This window comes from Procambarus clarkii, chromosome 48 (genome assembly GCF_040958095.1).
Source record: "Procambarus clarkii isolate CNS0578487 chromosome 48, FALCON_Pclarkii_2.0, whole genome shotgun sequence".
In the NCBI taxonomy this organism is placed as follows: Eukaryota; Metazoa; Arthropoda; class Malacostraca; order Decapoda; family Cambaridae; genus Procambarus; species Procambarus clarkii.
The window spans coordinates 6,335,551-6,355,707 of record NC_091197.1 but is presented as its reverse complement, the minus strand read 5'-3'; the positions used below and the strand labels follow the sequence as shown (position 1 = coordinate 6,355,707).

Sequence of the window (20,157 nt, the reverse complement as noted above, 5' to 3'; positions counted from 1 at the left end):
ATGGCCCTGGAAAACCCCATATGGTTGCAGGTTTTCCTTATCTGCCATTGACTGGGGTCAGGCACCCAGAAAGGTAGGTATAACAAAACAAACCCCACATGGTAAAAAACTAAAACAAAAAACCGAACAGAGAGGTAGAAACTCCCTACAATCCCAAGGAAACAAGCAAACAAACATCACCCTTTCCTGCCGCGCCAATTGCCCGCGCAGCCCTCCCCGCCCTGAGAGGGAGAGGGGGAAACCCCAGACCTCACTGCGAAAATGGCCACCAAAACAAAGGAGCCGCGACTGATGCAAGAGATTCAAAAAAACGCCAGCAAATGTGGGAAATAAGCAGACGAGAGGGACGACGAACCCCACCCAGAAGCAGAAAGCCCAGGCAGGGGCAAACAGCCCCAGAACCGCTAGCAGGCATTCCCCACAGCCCTGGGAACCCACAACAGAGGCCCCAGGGCAAAGCCGTCCTCCACGCCCTCTGCCCTTAAAGAAAAGGAAGAGTTCAGGGGAAAGGCAGCAAAGAAAGGGTTGCTGGTAAGACCCAGAAGCCTCAGCAGGAGGAACGGGCTCGAAAACCTCCATCCCCAACCCGAATGGGGCAGCCCCCGAAGCCACCCCCCCCCACCCCCTCGAGTCTTGGCACCAACTAAACCCCGCCCCGCCCCCTGAAACCCGCAGACGGTCAGGAGCCGGAAACAGGGAGGGAAAAGGGGCCTAACAACTAACCAAAACGGGGCAGCCGCGGGGCTTCCGGGTGGGAAACCAACCTAGCACATTGCAGTAATCTAAACCGCGGATGCCGCCTGTACTCTTAACAGTAAGGACATCAGAAGAGTACTGGAGAACAGAGAAAACATCTCGCAACTCCAGGTCAAGGTGTCAGTGACCCAACAGGCAGCATGACTGGAGGTAAAATAGGCGACAGTCACCCTGAGACAAAGGCACAGCAACCAACGAACCCGCACAAGACAGGGTTGGAACCCAGAAGACACATCCACTGGTCCACCGAGCCCCGACAGGGATTTCCAGGGCCTGTAGGATGACGACTACGGGAAGCCTGGGCAAGGTGTCGCTAACCGGTTAACACACAAAGGCTAACAAGGGGTAGATGCTAACACTGAAAACCCCTGCGACATGTACAATCACAAGGGACCTAGCAGAGGGCCACCAAACAATACCAGTGGAATGATAGCCACACTAGGCAGACCCCCACCAAGCAAATGAAAATAAAAAGAAAAGGAAAACCCTGCAAAAGTACACCGTCCCCAGAGGCAACAGGAACCGGTCGCCGCGTAGGTAGCAGGTCGTGCAACACCTTGACGCCCCAACCAGCACGATACCAGTCCCTACCAAAGGCCAAACAAGGGCCCCAAGCCCCAGCTGGCCCCAAAGGTGAGGCAAATGCCAAGCAGCAAGAACCCTATGGGAATGGGTCCTGGATGCCCCAGGGAAGATAACCCTGACACCCAAGGGCAGTACTCACAGGGCACTTAGGGAAGGAAGCCCCTAAGTGCATGCAGCCCCGGTACTGATGAGGAACACCTGGCCACCACACAGCACAAAAACACAGCATTGAGCGCCACGGAGGCAAACACCGCCTAGGAAACTGAGGCCAGAGAAGCGTCTCTCCTGGTTGAAATTAGCTTGTGAACTGGAGTGCTATGCAGCCGGCGCAGTGAGGTCCAGGGCCCCCCTCCCCCTCTCGGGGAGGGGAAGGCTGCAGAGATGAGCGGCGCGGCAGTAGTGTGTTACGTTTGCTTGTTTCCTTGGAATTGAAGGGAGTTCTACCTCTCTGTTTGGTTTTGATGTTAGTTTCTTACCATGTGGGGTTTGTTTTGTTATGCCTACCTTTCTGGGTGCCTAACCCCAGTCGATGGCAGATAAGGAAAAACCCCAACCACAGGGGAGGGGGGGATTTCCAGGACCATTGCTCCCTGAAACCTCTCTGAAGGGGCCAGATTCCAGCTCATGGTCCCTGGTAGGTCTGAACTCCATAGCTAATGTCCCGGTCTAATATAAAATACATCAGACTGATAAGCTCTAGGGAGCCTTAGGGGCTCTCCTCGGAAAATTATGAATTTGTTAAATTTTTTAACCTTGCTGGTAAGAAATTTGACTAACTTGAATGAGGGTGGGTCCTAGCCGAGTCAAATTACCGAGCGTAGTTATTTTCACAGAGAATTTCATACCTAAAATTTTCCTGTCCTTTTTTCATAGTCATCCTTATTCTCCACAGCAACCACTGTTTTCATGTGAGAAAGAGCTGAATGCAACAGGTTACAGACAGTGGAAGAGGACGGGAAGATAGCTAAATAAGTACTGTAACATACAAAAAGAGAGGAGGAAAGTAGGTACAGACTGGACAAAAGGGCAAACAAGACCAGAAAAAAGTTTTGCAGAAGCAGGTAATGGCTTGGAGGCAAGTCATATAACCAAGCAGGTCTTGGAGAGAACTGTACTGTGTTTTACAATCTACTCAAGCCAGTGAAAGATGTGAGACAAGCAAAAATAAACTGATAAAACCAATAGAAATCTTAATTGTTTGGTACATTAAGCAACCAGAAAAATATATTTTATGATACAGAGGCTTAAGGATGAATAGTATTGACCAATGTAAGTGATCTTTTATGCACAGTAACCCCCGTAAAATATATAGTGCAAAACAAAGGATGATCAGGGTCATGACATGTGTAGGAATGATAATGAAGATAAAGTTCATGGAAGAAAAGAGAATAAATACTGCAAGGGCACCAGAAAATAAACTGGGTCATCAACCTAGGAAATTGAATTCAATATTTCATCAAAACATGCACTCTGAGGAAAATTAATATAAAAAATAGTTATTCATATCACTCAAAAGAGGATATAATCCATTTTGAAGGGCTCCTGATAAAAATTAAACTAAATACTGTATTCACATTGTGCTTTGAGGAAATATGTAAACTTAATGAAGTGAGAACTAAATCATTATATTGTACAGTACTGTCCTGTACACAGAAACCCAAGCCAATAACACTTAAGGTTACAATTGATTAATTTACAAATATTATTAAAAAAAATACTAGACCTTGAGTAAGAGGCGTTTCCGTTGTTTAGAACTGTTGCTAATGCCAAGCATGCCTTCTGTGTCCAAGACTAGCGCTTTGTTAGTAGCATTGTAAGCTCCCCACACCCCCAGAGTGCACGAGGTTTGATTTGAACTGGTCCTGCAAAAATATATTCAAATTTGATCATTTTGAATCTTACACATGAAAATTCCTTCAATAAGAAATTGTTCACATAATTTAAGGTATATTTAGAGATAAGAGGCTGAAGCCATGTTCCTGTATGTGCACATGGCAGAGTTAGCAGGGAGGGAGGAAGGGAGAGAGAGAAAGCATGCCAGAGTATAGTGCAGCCTTCAAAATCCATACCTCTCCATAATGAATGCATCCTAATAAGGAACTCATTTTCCTATCAGATCGTCCAACTGGAATTCAAATTATGATACATACTACATGAGCTCGCTTATCTGGATTCCGTTAAACCGGATATTTGGCTAATAATAATATAACCTGATAATAGCATAACAATTCACAATATCTGGATAGTAATCCGGATAACCGGAGGTTTGACACCGGATACCACAGACAGGCATAAAGTTTAAATCAAGTCCAGATAATTTTATGGCAAACCTTCGCCATATCCAGACAGAAATCCAGATAACCAGATATTAGGTTACATAAATGTTCAAGGATTATGCATTTCAAGATCTACAGTATCAAACAAGAAGACAAACAACAACAAGGTAAGCTTTGATTTCACTTTTAAATTATATGTTTGATTTATAGTGTTTGTCGAAGTTCAAATTAAGTTGCTTGGGCACAAAAAATTGTGAATATGGTAATTTTTTAACTTTCCCCAAAAGAATTCTGCTTATCCAGAAGTCTGGCTTATCCGGTGAGGGAGTTATATTCATTATAGTCCAGATAAGCGAGCTTAGAATGGAATAAATATACTTTAAATACAATGCAAATTTGTTTGTTTATAAATGTTTTACTGAATTTATACCTTAGTATAAATGAAACAATACCATTAGTTTAGGCAACTTATTTGCTGTGGGCGAGCCCAGTGCTGCTGACACTGGACATGTCCAGACCATGAAATGTTTTCCAGGGTGGCAAAGTTTATTTAAAACACTATGTATTTTTTCCTTTTAATATTTAATTATTTGCAAATAGGAAAATGTCTAATAGCAAGAATAGTCTGACTGAACTAATAACAAGACATATCAAAGCACAGAAAAAAAAGCTACATCATTATAGAAAATTTATCATGGCTGGGAATTGATGTTGGCAGATAGTTTGGTGATGGCACTTGTATACTTTCTGACACCTCCTTCTCCAACAAATAAAATGTGGAAGACTGTTCTATAACAAAGATTAAGTGAAATTCTCATTGGATCAATTTTTAGTGAGTTTGCCGAAGCAGTTCACCAAAACTGTACCACCACTGGCCACGTGATTATTAATCTTCATCAAGATATGTAAAAATTAAGAGGAGAGAATCTAAGCTCAGGGCCATAGGATGGTACCATAGCCAGCTCCTATTTAGTCTACCCACAACTAATACCACCTACCAAGTGCTCATGACTTATCCCATAATGACATGATCTTTGCAAGTGGTCCTGTTACACATCATGTGAAGCGGGTCAGTAGGAAGTCTAACTAAAGCTGACACAGTAAGTACCAATGCTATAATACAAAGAAAAAAATAGCGATTCACATTTGTTATACAGACAAATTACCTAGAACTAATACAGTACAGTCAATTATCACTCTGCTAACAACTGTTAATAGATCAAAGGTTACATACCTTGTGTCACCACAAGGTCAGAGGAGCCAACTATCTTCACTTTTAGTACTGAGAGCTACCCATCTACTTAACAAAATCTGCCACTACAGAGTTCATTAAGTTTCTCTGGTTTCCTTGAGACTGTTGCCCAAGTTGTTTAACTGCAACTATGTTTCAGGATTTCCTACCCCTGGGGCAACTGCATAAAACCAGAGAACCCAAGATAACTTCTCTGAAGATACCTGGAATTGGTTTGTGTGGGGTTTGGGCCCTTTAGAGCTGTACCACTGCCTTAGTTGCACCTAAGGAATTTGTTCAAGCTCTGTGGCCTTGGTGCCTTGCTTCCATTCTCACACACTAAGGGTCAGTTTTTTGTTTCTCATTTGCACGTGTACAAGGTATTTTTGATTTCACTTTCAGCTGTTAAGTGCCTTGTTTTACCTTTTGTTTAGCCACATGCTGCATAAGCCATTCATCATCCATGGTGAATGGGGAGGGGGTTGACTTGGTATGTCAGGATCTATCATGCAAGATTCTTAGTAGTGCTGGAATTCACCCCTCCCAGTTCCAAGCTATATTTTGATATTTGTAGTTTTCTAGATTTTTTTTTTTTAATCCCAGCACTCATCATTCATACTGCCTGAATTCTTTCTATTGGATGCTGCATTTTCATCCACATGCATATAACCAGTGTCAGGTGAGGATTTCAATAATGCTATAGTCCTCTTCTCACCTCACTGCTTATGATGTTGCTTGATTGGGGCTCAAGTACAGAGTTTCTTGTACTAGGCAAATTGCCCAGGTTAACTGCACAGTTTCATTATTTGGTTAGACTTTCAAGGCAGCCAATTCAACCCAAAGATAACATGGACTTGTATACGACACAAAGTGCAACACCGACATGCTTCATTGTCATCCACACTTCCGTGGAAATAAACATTCCATTCACCTGGGCTCTAGGAGACTCAAACCGTGGACTCCACATGTGAGAGGCCGAAGCTCTATTGACCGAGCTATTGAGTAGTCTTAAATGTTAAATGTAACAAGTTAAATGTAATCAATTTGACAAAAATAGACTGTGTACTTACTTGAAAACTTCAGCACCTTTGAAGAATATCTGATTGAGGGTATATGACTTGCCTTCACCAGTGTTACCAAATATGGAAACCACTTTCACCTGAAGGTCCTTCTCCCGGGCACAACCCATTTTTTTCAGTAACTCGCTAGCATTTTTCACCTACAAAATGAAAGTACCAAATTAGATAAATTAATGTGTGAAGAACATCAATAAATGAGATGACTGAGAGTTCAAAAGTTGGACAAGCCTTATATTCCAGAGCAAGCCATTACAAACCCGATCTCGGGTATGTAGTAATTTGTGTAGAGTCGATGGCCGAAACGAAATGCGTGTTAGTGGCTTTGCATGAATGTAAAAATACCAATCTTGCATAATTTTACCAACCTATTGTACCTTCTTGCAAATATATTATTATTATTATTATTATTATTATTATTATTATTATTATTATTATATTATTATTATGATAGTTTCTAGAGAGACACATTATATAAAAAAAAAAAAGAGATGTAGGCATCTGTTCATGAAGGCAGTAGTTTGCTGACTATTGGCAGACCAGAGGTCAGTGATATGTCTCTGCCCATCAAAACAGTGCCTACAGATATGCATTATGGATAACCAGTAGAATAGATATAAATTTTTGTAAATTTAAATTACTTTTTTTATGGCTTACCATTAGAGTATGGTTAAATGGGAATATTTAAGAATTATTCAATGATATCGGAAATCTAGTATTAACCCTTAAGCTGCTAAGGGATCCTGAGGAGATTTACACCCCTGTGCGCAAGAACAAAAATTCTAAAAAATTATTTCGTCTTTTAAAAATGTTAATTTGTGTTCCCTGAGCACAGAAAAAATAATAAAAAAATTGTAGGCGACATATTTTGGGAGCAATAGACCGAGGAAGTCTGGCAAACAGTGGGCATTGACAGAGCGGTCGTCAGAGCCAGTCAGCATCACCCGCACTGACAGGTGGGAGTTGCCACAAAGATATTATCACTTAATTATTTCAATGTCTCTGATTGATTTTTTCTTAGTTTTTTGCAGTAATATTATTCAATAGTGTGTATTGCGATATATTTCTATAATAAAAGTGGTGAATAATCACTATACTCAAAAGTATGATGTGCATATTAGTTGTTACATTCTTGTACAAGAGTAATTAGTGATTCAATTATGTTCATAAAACAATAAACAAATAGTTTTGCTGTTATTACACTCTATACACATGTTATATATAAGTATCTGCATGTTTTGTTCACCATAACGAACCACTAAGTTGGTAATGAGAGTCAAAAAGCAACGAGGAGTGACCGCCACACAACCGACCAGCCACTCGTTACCACTCCCTCAACGCCTCACTCGCCCACTTTCTTCTCCCACCATCCTGTTTTATATTTTATTCACAATATACAGACGTTATATACGTATAAGTATCTACATGTTTTGTTTACCACAACTGTACAACTAAGCTGATATAGTTAGTTCAGGCACTAAGAGTCGTCGCTACACACACAGTCAGCTGGCAGCTCCCTCACTCATTCAAGGTCACACGCACTAAACTTTCTCCCCCAACAATACCGTTTGTAATGTTATTACACTATATACAGACGTTATATATAAGTACTGTACGTATATGTTTTGTTCACCCACAACTGTACAACTAAGCTGATATAGTTAGTTCAGGCACTAAGAGTCGTCGCTACACACACAGTCAGCTGGCAGCTCCCTCACTCATTCAAGGTCACATGCACTAAACTTTTTCCAATTGATGATTTCAAGCATATGTTAGGCATACTTTATATATGTGAGTTTGGGTGCATATAAATAGGAGCTATTTTGTATGGGGTCAATAGACCTTCTGCAGTTTCCTCTATTCTTATTAAAAATTCTCATACTTCTTAATACAGATGCCAAAGAAAACCAACCTGAAAAAATTATTGAACAAACTTACCTGAAGCTCTTCTTTTTCATTTATAAGTTTAAAGCATTCCTTTTCAAGAGGTCCCAAATCCACACTTCGTAGTTCATTGTTCAGAAGGTCAGGAGTGATGCTCTCTGAGGGCAAGATGCATATACCGGTAATTAAATCTATCATTATATACTATATACATTAATAATTGAAACTTGGCCATTGCCCATCATCCTGAGGCACAATGGCTTTCAATTAATATTTTCAGATTTAACAACATGATGAAATACATACAGTAGAGAGAGCATGTGTGGCTTGCTCCCCTCCTGTATATCTGACTATTCCTAGTGCAACAGCACCAACCAGATATGGACAACAAGGCAGTGTGTGGGGCAGGATTTTAGGGGGATTGAAGCAATCATAATCGAAAAGGAGGCAAAAAACCAGCGTTCAATGTAATGAAACGCCATTTTTCGGCGAGACCCCGGAGGCTCCCTGGAGCTATCGGGCTTAATGTGTGATATATTAGACTGGGGCATTAGTTCAGCCTACCGGGGACCATGAGCCAGAACTTGGCCCCCCCCCTCCCCCCCGAGAGAGGTTCCAGGGAGCAATGGCCCTGGAAAATCCCCCATGGTTGGGGGTTTTCCTTATCAACCATGGTTAGGCACCCAGAAAGGTAGGCATAACAAAACAAACCCCACATGGTAAGAAAATTACAACTAAATACCAAAAAGAGAGAATTTCCTCCAATCCCAAGGAAACAAACAAACATCACACTCCACCGCCGCGCCGTTTGTCTGCGCAGTCCTCTCCTCCCCGAGTGGGGAAGGGGGGAGCCCCAGATCTCCCAGAGCCGGCTACCCACCACTCCAGTTCGGAAGCTAAGCATCAAACAACGTGAAAAACTGCCGACTGGAGAGAGGGGGGTTGCCAGGAAGCCTCCGAGACTCACCCAGAAAATAGCGTTTCATTACATTCAATGCTGGTTTTCTGTGGGGAGCCCCAACGGCTCCCTGGAGCTACATACCCAAAGATAACAAAAATAAGAAAAGGGGGACTTACCCGGGAGGTAGCCACCACATACTCCTCAACGTGAAGTCGAGACAACTGGCTGCAACCTGCGATCCAAAACAACACAGACACACCCAGGAGTAGGAAAGTTAACCAAATAACGGGTGGCTAGGACCCTGTTCGACTTCCAAAATCCCCGCGCCCGAATATCAACCCAGGTCATATTGCCAAATATGGCAGCCAACACAGCAAACTTCCTAACATCTTAGACACAAGGATAGACCACAGGCTGGCTAGACTTAATAACCTTGCGGACAACCTGGGAGACCCAAGCAATGGAACAGGGAACAAGGGAAACCAGATTAATCCAAAGCGCATTCCCAGCCACCAAAGCCGAAGCGCACAGATAATGCTGAAAAGCCGTAACAGGACACAACATATGATGCACCCCCAGCCTGACTAACCAAGCATCAATGACCCAAGGGACCCCTCCGAAAAGCAGCCGTCTCATTATTTGCCAGAAAAGAAGAAGGCTGCTACCGAACAAACCTACCACCAGGGACCAAAAGAGCAGAAACCCCCTGTGTCGGAGGAGAGCATGAAGCTAACTGACCCGACTCGCCAAAGGCCAATGCCAACAGAAACAGAGCCTTAGAAAAACAATTTTGAACTGAAGGGGCCACCACAAACCGAGGAGAGGAAAGATAGAGTACCCTGTCCAAGAACCAGGATGGCTCAGGTGGACCTTGCGCATTGCAGCAACCTAAACCTAGCATGTAATGTTTATGCTGCCCGTACCCTAATAGCAATGTCATCAGAATAGTACTGGAGAACCAGCAGAGAACACGGTTTGCAAACTCCAGGTGAAAGGCATCATTGACCCAACAGGCAGCATGACAGAGGCAAAAATAGGTGACTGTCACCCTGACACAAGGACATACAGCAACCTTCGAACCCGCATGAAGTGAGCTGGAACTTGGAAGACGCATCCATAGGTCCACTAAGACCCGACAGGGTTTTCCAAGGCCCGAGGCCGACTGCTATTGGAAGCCCGGGTAAGGTATTGCTAACAAAGGCAAGACCCAAAGTTAACAAGGGGGATATCAAAACACTGAAATCCCTGCAACGTGTACAATCATGGGGGCCTAGCAGAGGCCCACTCAAAAATTATAAGTGGAACTATAGCCACAACAGGTAGATCCCCACCAGGCAATAAAACAAAATACAAAAGAAAAAACCCACAAAAGTACAACATCCCCAGAGGAAACAGGAACCGGCTGCCGCGTAGGTAGGGAGGCTGCACAACACCTTGATGCCCCAACCAGCACAATACCACTCCCCACCCAAGGCCAAACAAGGGTCACAAAATCCCAGCTGGCCCCAAGGGCGGGGTAAATGCCGAGCAACAAAAACCCCCACGGAAATGGTTTCCCGAACGCACCAGGGAAGGGAACCCTAACATGCGAGAGCAGTACAGTAATCACAGGGTGCCTAGGGAAGGATGTCCCCAAGCACATGCAGTCCCAGCACTGATGAGGACACCTGACCACCACACACAACAACACTGCAGAGGTTGCCACGAAAGCAAAACACCGCCTTGGAAATCAAGGCCAGAGAATGACGTCCACCCTGGACCACGTTAGTGAACAAACTGGAGTGCTAGGTAGTCAGCGCGGGGAGGTCGAGAGCGCCCCACTCCTCCTCTTTGGGAGGGGACGTGGCAGTGAAGTGTGATGTTTGCTTGTTTCCTTGGGATTGGAGGGAGTTCTGCCTCTCTTTTCAGTTTTTCTTTGTACTTTCCTTACCATGTGGGGTTTGTTTTGTTATGCCTACCTTTCTGGGTGCCCAAACCCAGTCAATGGCAGATAAGGTAAACACTCCAACCACATGGGGAAGGGGGGGGGGGGGGTTCCTGGGCCATTGCTCCCTGAAACCTCTCTGAGGGGGCCAGGTTCTGGCTCGTGATACCTGGTAGGCTGAACTCCATAGACTAATGCCCCAGTCTAATATATCAAACATTAGCCCGATAGCTCCAAGGAGCCGTAGGGGCTCCCCACAGAAAGGTACACATTGTGCAAGCAAAAAGGCTCATTTACAAGCAGTAATTTAGTTGTTTCCCAAAGTATGATTTGCTGTGTCCTTTAAACATGGATTATATAGGAGATATTCTAGGTACCAGCATCAGGATATTTTCAAACCATCCAAGAGTTACTTAAGGTGCTATGGGGTAACTGATGGTTTTTAAACAACAATTTTGTGAATTTGTAAAGCTATATACAGTACATTGTATTGTGATTTAATTGGGTTTCTTTAGAGCACTTTGTTACATTTAAGATAACTAATCCTCTCATGTCAAGTGCAGTTAACCAAGACTCTGTAGCACAATATGCTAGATTTATGGTGTCTAATCAAGTGCAATACAGTACTCTATTATAATTTATTTAAGCCTATTTTCATACCTCTAGTAATTTTCAGCTTCTTTGGATGTATAATATATAATTTTCCTCTTCACGGATCAATTTCATGATTGTGATAACATTTTTTATATAATAAATTTATGTCTACATGATCAATATTTATTAATTTCATACTTACATAACAAATTTTTCATAATGAATGTATTTTCATGTAATGCTATCCTAAAGGACTACTAAAACAATTCATTAACTTGTTCAGGGTAACAAAAGTAATACATAGGAGGGAAGGGGAGGGAGGTGCAAATTAAGGCACAGTTCAGCCCCTGGAGGCACAACATTTTGCTTGAATCCTCCAAGAATTTTATAACAAACAGCAACCTAATATAAAGGTCAGTTGTAATCTACATGAAGGATACAAAATTAAATATGGAACAATCTTGACAACCGAAGCTAAACGTGCACCGTGGGGAAAACCATCCTCTAAAGGAATACCTTATTATATGCCTATGCCTGGAATCCCTGCATGTTACACCATGTCTAAATAAATAATAAAATCGGATGAAGGTGATCCAACGTTGCATAATGAATACAACTGATCAAACCCATAGGTTTGGAACAAGAGTGTGTTAAGGTCTTACGGAGGGATGACAGTGAATTGAAGGAGTGGTCATAATGGCCATCTGCTGTGCATGAGGCCAAGGAGCTCATGATGGCAGAACTAGCGGAAGGAGCGACGGGTACTGACAAACCTGAAGAAGATTGACTTATTCAATACATAAATATAAACCTGAAGTGGACAAAACTTTCACATACACAAATTTATTAGCCGAACAAAATACGAATATAAAAATTACAAATGTTAGTTTATTTCAGCATTACTGTACTAGTATTGTATTAAAATGTTACACTTTTACAAACTCGTTAATTTCATCCTTTTTCGCAGATTGTTTTACAGCCCTTTCCAAATATTGTGTACAAATTTTGTGTACTGCAAATAGCTGTCATATTTCTTTGGTAGTAATGGAAATAGCAGTCATGTGTTTTGATAATCCATCACTTTTGTTTATAATCCATTATGTACATTTTAGTGAATTCAACATGAATTACATACAAAACAATTTGGAATCAAAACAATACATCCATCATGGGCAAGTGCATGGAAAAATATTTCATTAGCATGTGACACAGCCTTAATTAAATTATTAGCATTATAAGATTAATTGCTGTAGCTTATAAGCTCTAAGAACTGCATTCACATTATAAGGTGTTTATACAAGATTATAACATAAAGCTCAACTCCCTAAGTAAATTTTTCCTATGCACTTATAACTGTGATGTTTCAACTCTCAAAATGCAGTCATCACCACACATTCATCATATAAGGCAATGTGGTCGTCATAAAACTATTTACATTTTGTGTCTGTGTGAATGCTGCCAATGTGGTTCTAACCTGTAATAGTTAAATGGCATCTTCTAGCAGTCATAGAATGCCACAAAATAATCTGAAGTCAGCCCCTGGTCTCCTATCATACTATGATTGTATCATTTACCAGGGCCAGCAAAGATCTTCATTATATACAGTATATTTATTTGATATGCTTTTAACTTTTGCATGCAGATTCATTACAGTACTTTCAAATATATTTCCATGTGAAGAAAGTAAAATATTAATTTTGTTTGGTTTTGGCACTTATCAAAGTGTAATGCTAACTTATGCTAGAAGGAACGTTTACCACTGCTCAAGACTAAAATAAGGGTAGACAATTTTTTTCACACTTTTGAATACAGATCTACCATATGAAAAGAAAAAAGTAAAATAATGTAACATCTACAAAATACTTCCCGAGACACGCCACCAATACCAACTGCATCCTACCAGCCGTACAGTTTACCCCGCCTCTCATCATTCCAGCTTTTCATATACACCTCCAAATATCCCAAGAGTTAGATCTTTCCTTTGCTGACATTTTTCAGGACATAAAAATTGGCTGCAGGTCCAGTAGCATGTTCAACAATAGTATGAAAGGTAAATACATGTTATTGTCTTTAGTCATGCAGAAAATAAGATCAATTATCCATCTGGCAAAAAGAGTTGTTTCTGACATATACTGTAACAGACTTTCGGTTACGAGATAGAGTATCATTCCAATTTTGTCATCATCTGTGATGTATTTTCTTCATAATCTTATATAAAAATTCATACAATGTATTAAACATGTATGAAAAGTGCCTTTCTGAACAGGAATTTATTTGCTCCTTTAGACGAGGTTTTGCTGTTCCCATGGACGGACTATGCACAGTCAGGACACCTCAACATTTCATAACTGTGTAAAAACACAGTGGTCTTCAGTCTGAACTTGCAATCAAGGAACCTGGGTTGAATCCTCAAGTAGGAAAGAAATGCACATTTCCTTTCACCTGATTTACTGCTAGGTGAACAGAGGCATAGGTACCTGTGAGTTAGACAACTATCGGTGCTTGCAGCCACCAGCAGCAAGCACCTACATGAATACAAATTACTGACTGCCCACCTCACATATTACCTGACCTAACCACTTAAAAAGCCCAAGGAAGGCCAAAATGATACTAATAAAATGTCTCACTTAATAATAATTGTTAGAAATAATAGCTTAACTCACTTGCAGGGATCCTGGACAAACCACCAGAGCCTTCTATTCTGATACTGTGAGCAACTCCTGGAACATTGCTGCTTACAGGGACCCCTTCGGGGTTCCATCGTTACAAACACTGTAGCGTACTCCAAGCTTCCCGACCTTGAAAAAATTAAATTCCAATACAGTAATTGCAAAGCACATACTTCCTCATTCTATCCAGAAGCAGCATTATACTATTTGAAGCTTCGTCTCAATGTAAAAATAAATACATTCATAAATCTTTTATTTGAATGCCAATTTTATGGATGTACTGCACTGCATACCTGTTGGAAAAATTGGGTTGAGATTCATATACATCTGGCTCCTTAAGTTAACTTTGGTCTGCATAAATGATTGACTCGCTTACCCGGGGCGACTGCTGAGCAGAGTACATGACAGGAGTGATCTGTACTTGAACCCAACTTCGCATGTCACATGAGATAATTACCAAGTGTTGCTTATCCAGTTCATTCTCATTGTTACAAGTATCTAAAGTGTATGTTTTCACCCCCCCCCCCACCCCCACATCCTAACCCTCAGCCCATGCTGAGGGATAGGATGGTACTACTTTCTACTACTACTTTCATATAAATATACAGGTAACTTCAAGGAGGAGACTATTCACAGAGTTTCAGACCAGTGTAGTACAGTATTGTCAGTCCTGAGACACTAATTCAGCATATTCTTTTCTGTTTGTAAGTGGAATAAAATTGTATACAAAAATTTTGGAAAACCTTTTATGAATAAAAGGAATAAGTTTATCTAAAAATAATTATACCAAAATGCAGATGTAATACTGTACCAAATTAGACAGTACCACCCCCAGCAGGCCCCGTGCTGCTGTTTCAACCCAGCCCAAGAGATCATCCACCTTGGAACCAGTAGTTGCCCACATAGTTGTATCACTATTTTTTAAACAAGTTTCACCAGTATGAGCATGTTCAGTACTGTATATTTTTATTGAGCCAACTTTTCTTTACATCTTTAAACATGTTGCAATATTCACCTACATTAAACCGTAATCCAGTGTCAGGTCACCTGGTATGGAATCATCTGAAGTCCTTGGTATTATAATCCACTATCAGGTCACTGGATTGCTGTAAACGAATATTAAAACCCTTTAAGATATTGTTAATAAAGTTTAAGAACATAATACAGTACTCCATATAAATCACTTGGTGAAGAATGAGGTCTCTGAACATTCCTATGTTTAAGGTTGCCAAATCTACACACACTAAGTCCTGCTTTTTAAGAACAAAATGACCAATGATTTAAATACCAATCTTCAAGAGTTTTATCCCCAACCTACACCAGACAGCATAATCACAACACCTAATACAGAAGCATTTATTATATTTCTAAGCAGACACCCTCATACCTCTTTTACACTCTATATTCACCTAAATATCTGATGTAACATTTCATTTACCTGTAGTTTACCTCTTATCAGTTTTGAAAGGTTTCTTTCCCTTCCCAAGCCTAACCTCGAGCCAGGTTTGTCTGGTAATAACTTGATCAGCCAAGTTATTGCTTGCCACAGCCAAAAGACCAACATATGCATTGTAACTTGGCTGATCAGGCACTTCCTGCAGAAATTTGACCAATTGCCTCTTGAGTAGCTCTACTTGTGTTCTGGCAATAACCCATAGGTCTTGTTATACTGTACTCACATTTGACCAAACCTTGTTGTATTTCAATGTTTTGTCTTTTCTGAAGCTTCATTTCCCCTCCTAGTCTATTTCCCCAAAATCCACTATTGACTTTCTCCCCCATTCAATATCTAACACTGAACAACATTTCAAAATATTATTTCTATCTACCATTTGTCAAGTGTACCTCTATACAATGTCCTCCTATATTCCACTAGAGAACTGTATTGAAAAGAAATTTTTGTATTCCAGAGCTCGAGAATAAGTCTTAACTACTACTATAGAGTTCTAACTAAATGGGGAAAAAAATGAAAAGTTAGACTTACAAGGGCTTCGAGATTTAAGGTGATTAGTGTCTTGAGAGAAATGGGAAATGCACATGACACTTAACCACAACTTTCATCTATGTTAACCCTCAAAGTGTGGTCGTCATCATCTGTTGATCATCTACTACAATGTGGTCATTATCAAAGGACCATTTATGTTTTGTGTTAGTGTTTGAATACCGATGCTCTTTAGATGTTGTTATAGATTCAGCTACTAGGAACAAAAAGTTCCAAGTAGCACGGGCTATGGTGAGCCCGTAGTGGACTTACCTGGCACAGGAGCGGGGCTGTAACTTGTGTGCTCTTCAGATGGTTCCAATAGTTCAATGGGGTCTGCTAGGTATCATGAGAGGTAACAAATTAATATGGAGTTGGAAGTCTTTCAGCTCCTGGTCTCTAACTTCATATGACAATTGTACCCGTAACTAGGCCAACACAAAGATCTCAGTTTATATAATTAAGAATTCATTCAAATACAGTGGTACCTCCGTTTTCGAATTTAATCCGTTCCCAGTGACAGTTCGAAAACCTAAAATTTTAAAACCGAAACGAATTTTCCCATAAGAAATAATGTAAATTGAATTAATCTGTTCCACACCCACAAAAATATCAACTTAAAAATACATTTTATACATACTACTATGTATGTACTTATATTTCATACTACAGTATGTACAAGTATATCTTACCTTTACTGAGGACTCTTGTTGGCATATGGAAGACAGTGAGGAGAAGAGGTGTTAGTGTTTGGAAGGGGAGTCCCCTTCCATTATGATAGCAGTGATGACATTTCTGGGGAACACACACACTTACATTTTGCAGGCATACCACTAGGACCTGGTTGTGGCTCACTGCTTGATTGTCTTACTAAGAATCTGTCTAGACACTTCATTTTCCCTATGTTTAAACACTTGTTTGTAGTGAGACGTCACATTGTCTTACTTTGAATGATCTCTTGTTTTCTTCTATCTTCATCCTCACAACCATTTTCTTTGGTTGAACTTTACCACTGACTTTCTTGGAACCTATGGCATGATATATAATAAGAACTTTTATGTTCAGAAACCAAAAAAGCACCAAAACAATTAAATTCTTCACAAAGAATTCAAGCGCAGTCATCACTAGGCGGGTGACACTGGTAAACTGAAGCACGACACATGCTCGGTAGGCCCATACGTATATCAACAAACTCAAGCACAGAGGCAAACTTCGAGTACCGAGTCAAATTTTTGGAAGAAATTGAGCTCGAGTACTGAAAAATTAAAAAATAAGGGCATTCGAAAACCGAGGTTCCGCTGTACAATACTTTTGGATATATTTCACATGAAAAAATAAATTAGTTTGGTCCTAGCTCCCATTACAACATACAGTAATGCTGATGAATGTCGTAAGGAATGTTGATCACTGCCCAGACCAAAATAAGGTAGATTTTTTTTAATAATTTACTATACTTTTGAATGTAACTATCATTTCATATACAAAAATTAATGTATAATGATATTTTTGTTTTTATTTAGCCACATTTATTATTGAGGATTATTGAGCCACACTCGCTGCCATTTCCATCATTTGCAAGTCTCTTACTGACACTAACTGCTCACAGCAAAGACTTGATAATCTTTGCAACAAAGACTTGCAAGTCAAAAGGGGGGAAGGAAACTTTCGACAAGCCACCAGTTTCATGTCCTTGTCGAAGCCACCAGGGTTAATGTCTCTCAGGTAAATCAGGTAATCTCACTACTGACACTAAGCGCTCACAACAAAGACTCGCCTGTCTCACTACTGACACTAACCATTCACAGCAAAGACTTGCAAGTCTCACTACCGACACTAACCGCACACAACAAAGACTTGCAAGTCTCACTACCAACACTAACCATTCACAACAAAGACTTGCAAGTCTCGCTACCGACACTAACCACTCACAACAAAGACTTGCAAGTCTCACTACCGACACAATAACTACAATGAAGAAACAATCAAGCTGATAAAATGTTGTGTGACTCACAGATCCAAGAATGATCTAGAATTTAATATAAGAATGTTTTTCACAACGTTCCAAACTCACACAACCTGAATGCCAAAACTGACACTCTCATAATGATGGTGTGACTTTAGTATGGGATAATACTGCTTTATGATCATAAAAAAATAATTATAACCCAAGGCAGAGAGAGAGCAGAAAGGAGAGGGTAAAATCAATTCTGGAGCGATCATTTGATATTTTTTAGCTAGTCTTGTGTATTTTGTATTATTCAGTGGTAAAAATAAATACAATATATTTAACAGAATACTAAAAATAATATATACTTTACAGTATATATAATTTAAATTAAGGACCTTGCAAAATCACATCAATTTGGCATTCTACCAGGAACAGTTATGAGGGAGGTGAAAATGAGAGGGGGCAGTATGGAGGTCCTCCTCGAGCTAAGATGACACACTGGTGTTCCCACCGTGGCTGTGCTCGCCTTGGTCGCCAAGGCTCGTGTCTTGTGCGTAGTCAACACTATCGACCTTGAAACTTTGTCATTTCTTCTGGCATGTCACGACATGGTGTAATGTTCTAATGTAAAATATTGCCTTTATAAGGAGACAGCCGAAAATGAATATGAAGCCAGATAGCCGACTAACCTTTCACATACTGTAAATAAACGTGCAGATGTGTGTCACACTAGGAGAAAGGTAGCGAGAGCCTCGAGCTGTGGTGAAAGTCATAACACTCTGCTATCTGCCTTACTCAGCTCGTGTTTACATTTTCTGCGATCAGCTGGAGGGAGACCCGGATAATGACGTCACCTGCCCGCCAAGTTTGATATTTTATTTTTATTTTTTACTTTTTTGTTTTATGCAAGAAGGCTATGCGTCTCATCCTTTGGGCTCCAAAGTCCACGAAAATAGTTAATATGAGATCAGAGTTAAAATTACCTACCATAAGTGTGAGAATTTTGTCCATTAGCACAGTTTTCTAAATAATTATGAGTTATCTAAAATAATTAGAAGAGTCAAAACTAAATACTACGAAGATAAATTTACCCAAACAAAGGGCAACATTAAGAAAACATGGAGCAGAATTTCACAAATATTGGGATCAAAGAAGATTTTAAATAACAAACCAATACTCCTGTCTAATAACGATGGTCAGCTTACAGCCTCTGATACTGCTATTGAGTTCAATAGGTTCTTCTCTTCCATTGGGTCATCCCTTGCAAATGATATTCCATCTTCCAGTACTGATGTTCAGGACTATCTTACAGGTAACTATCCATAGTCTCTGTACCTAACGCCTGCAAATTCCACTGATGTTAATGAGATAATCCTTTCCCTTAAAACCAAGTCTAGTGCCCTTGAGGAGATACCAACTTTAATTTACAAAAAAACCCTCCAGATCTTTAGCTCCTGTTATTGCATTGCTCTTCAACAAGTCACTTGAACTCCAAACCTTTTCAGATATTCTAAAAAAAAAACGAGAGTTACCCCTGTCCACAAATGTGGTGATCTCACTGATGTTAACAACTACAGACCTACAGACATCACTCGGTACCCCTACTCAAATCTCTGAATATGTTAGATATTAAGTCACTGCACATCCTCTCATGTGTACTCTATATATTTAAAACTCTGAATTGTAATGTCAATCCTGACCTTAAAAGCTTCTTAGAAAGTTGTAACAGAACCCATGGGCACCACACCAGAAACAAATACCTATTTGATATTACAAGAGTACGACTTAATCAAACTAGAAATGGTCTACAAATCAAGGGACCTAGAATGTGGAATGACCTTCCCAATCATGTCAAAGGCTGTACCTCTCAACCAGTTTAAGATGAAAACTAAGTACTACCTAATTAACTCCATGTAACCTACCTTACTCCTAAATGTCAACCCATATCTTACTATTTTTAAACAATGCTGTTTGATGACCAACAGGGATGCCTGAAAGATCAGGTGAAGTAGAATGCTGAGCTCAGATGCACATTCTCTCAGAACCCATGGTGAAACTCCATCTGGACCAACTGCTTTGTTCTTACTGAGCTCCTTTAGCATATTTTCCACTTTATCTCTAGGCACCTCTATACGCTGTGTTGTTCTCTGGAATTCTTATTGTGTCTGGTTCTCTGAAGATCTCATTTTGTACAAACACACTTTGGAACTTTTCGTTTAATGTTTCAAACATTTCTTTTTCATTTTCCGTGTATCTGTCCCCCATTTTCAACCTCTGAATATTATCCTTTACCTGCAGCTTGCTTTTAATGAATTTATAGAAAAAGCCTGGA

At 40.4% G+C, this 20,157-nt stretch overlaps 1 protein-coding gene across 1 annotated transcript in view; it reads right to left on the bottom strand.

Moving 5' to 3' along the window:
* Nucleotides 1-18,652, bottom strand: part of LOC123764706 (zinc finger FYVE domain-containing protein 1) — a 44,154-nt gene extending 25,502 nt beyond the window's left edge. The window contains 8 exon segments of the mRNA XM_045752738.2: nucleotides 3,065-3,203; nucleotides 5,919-6,067; nucleotides 7,863-7,966; nucleotides 11,890-12,000; nucleotides 13,891-13,969; nucleotides 13,971-14,025; nucleotides 14,912-15,002; nucleotides 18,515-18,652. Coding sequence (XP_045608694.2) covers nucleotides 3,065-3,203; nucleotides 5,919-6,067; nucleotides 7,863-7,966; nucleotides 11,890-12,000; nucleotides 13,891-13,969; nucleotides 13,971-13,988 — 600 coding nt within the window. The 5' untranslated portion in view covers nucleotides 13,989-14,025; nucleotides 14,912-15,002; nucleotides 18,515-18,652.
* Nucleotides 18,653-20,157: the final 1,505 nt, after the last annotated feature.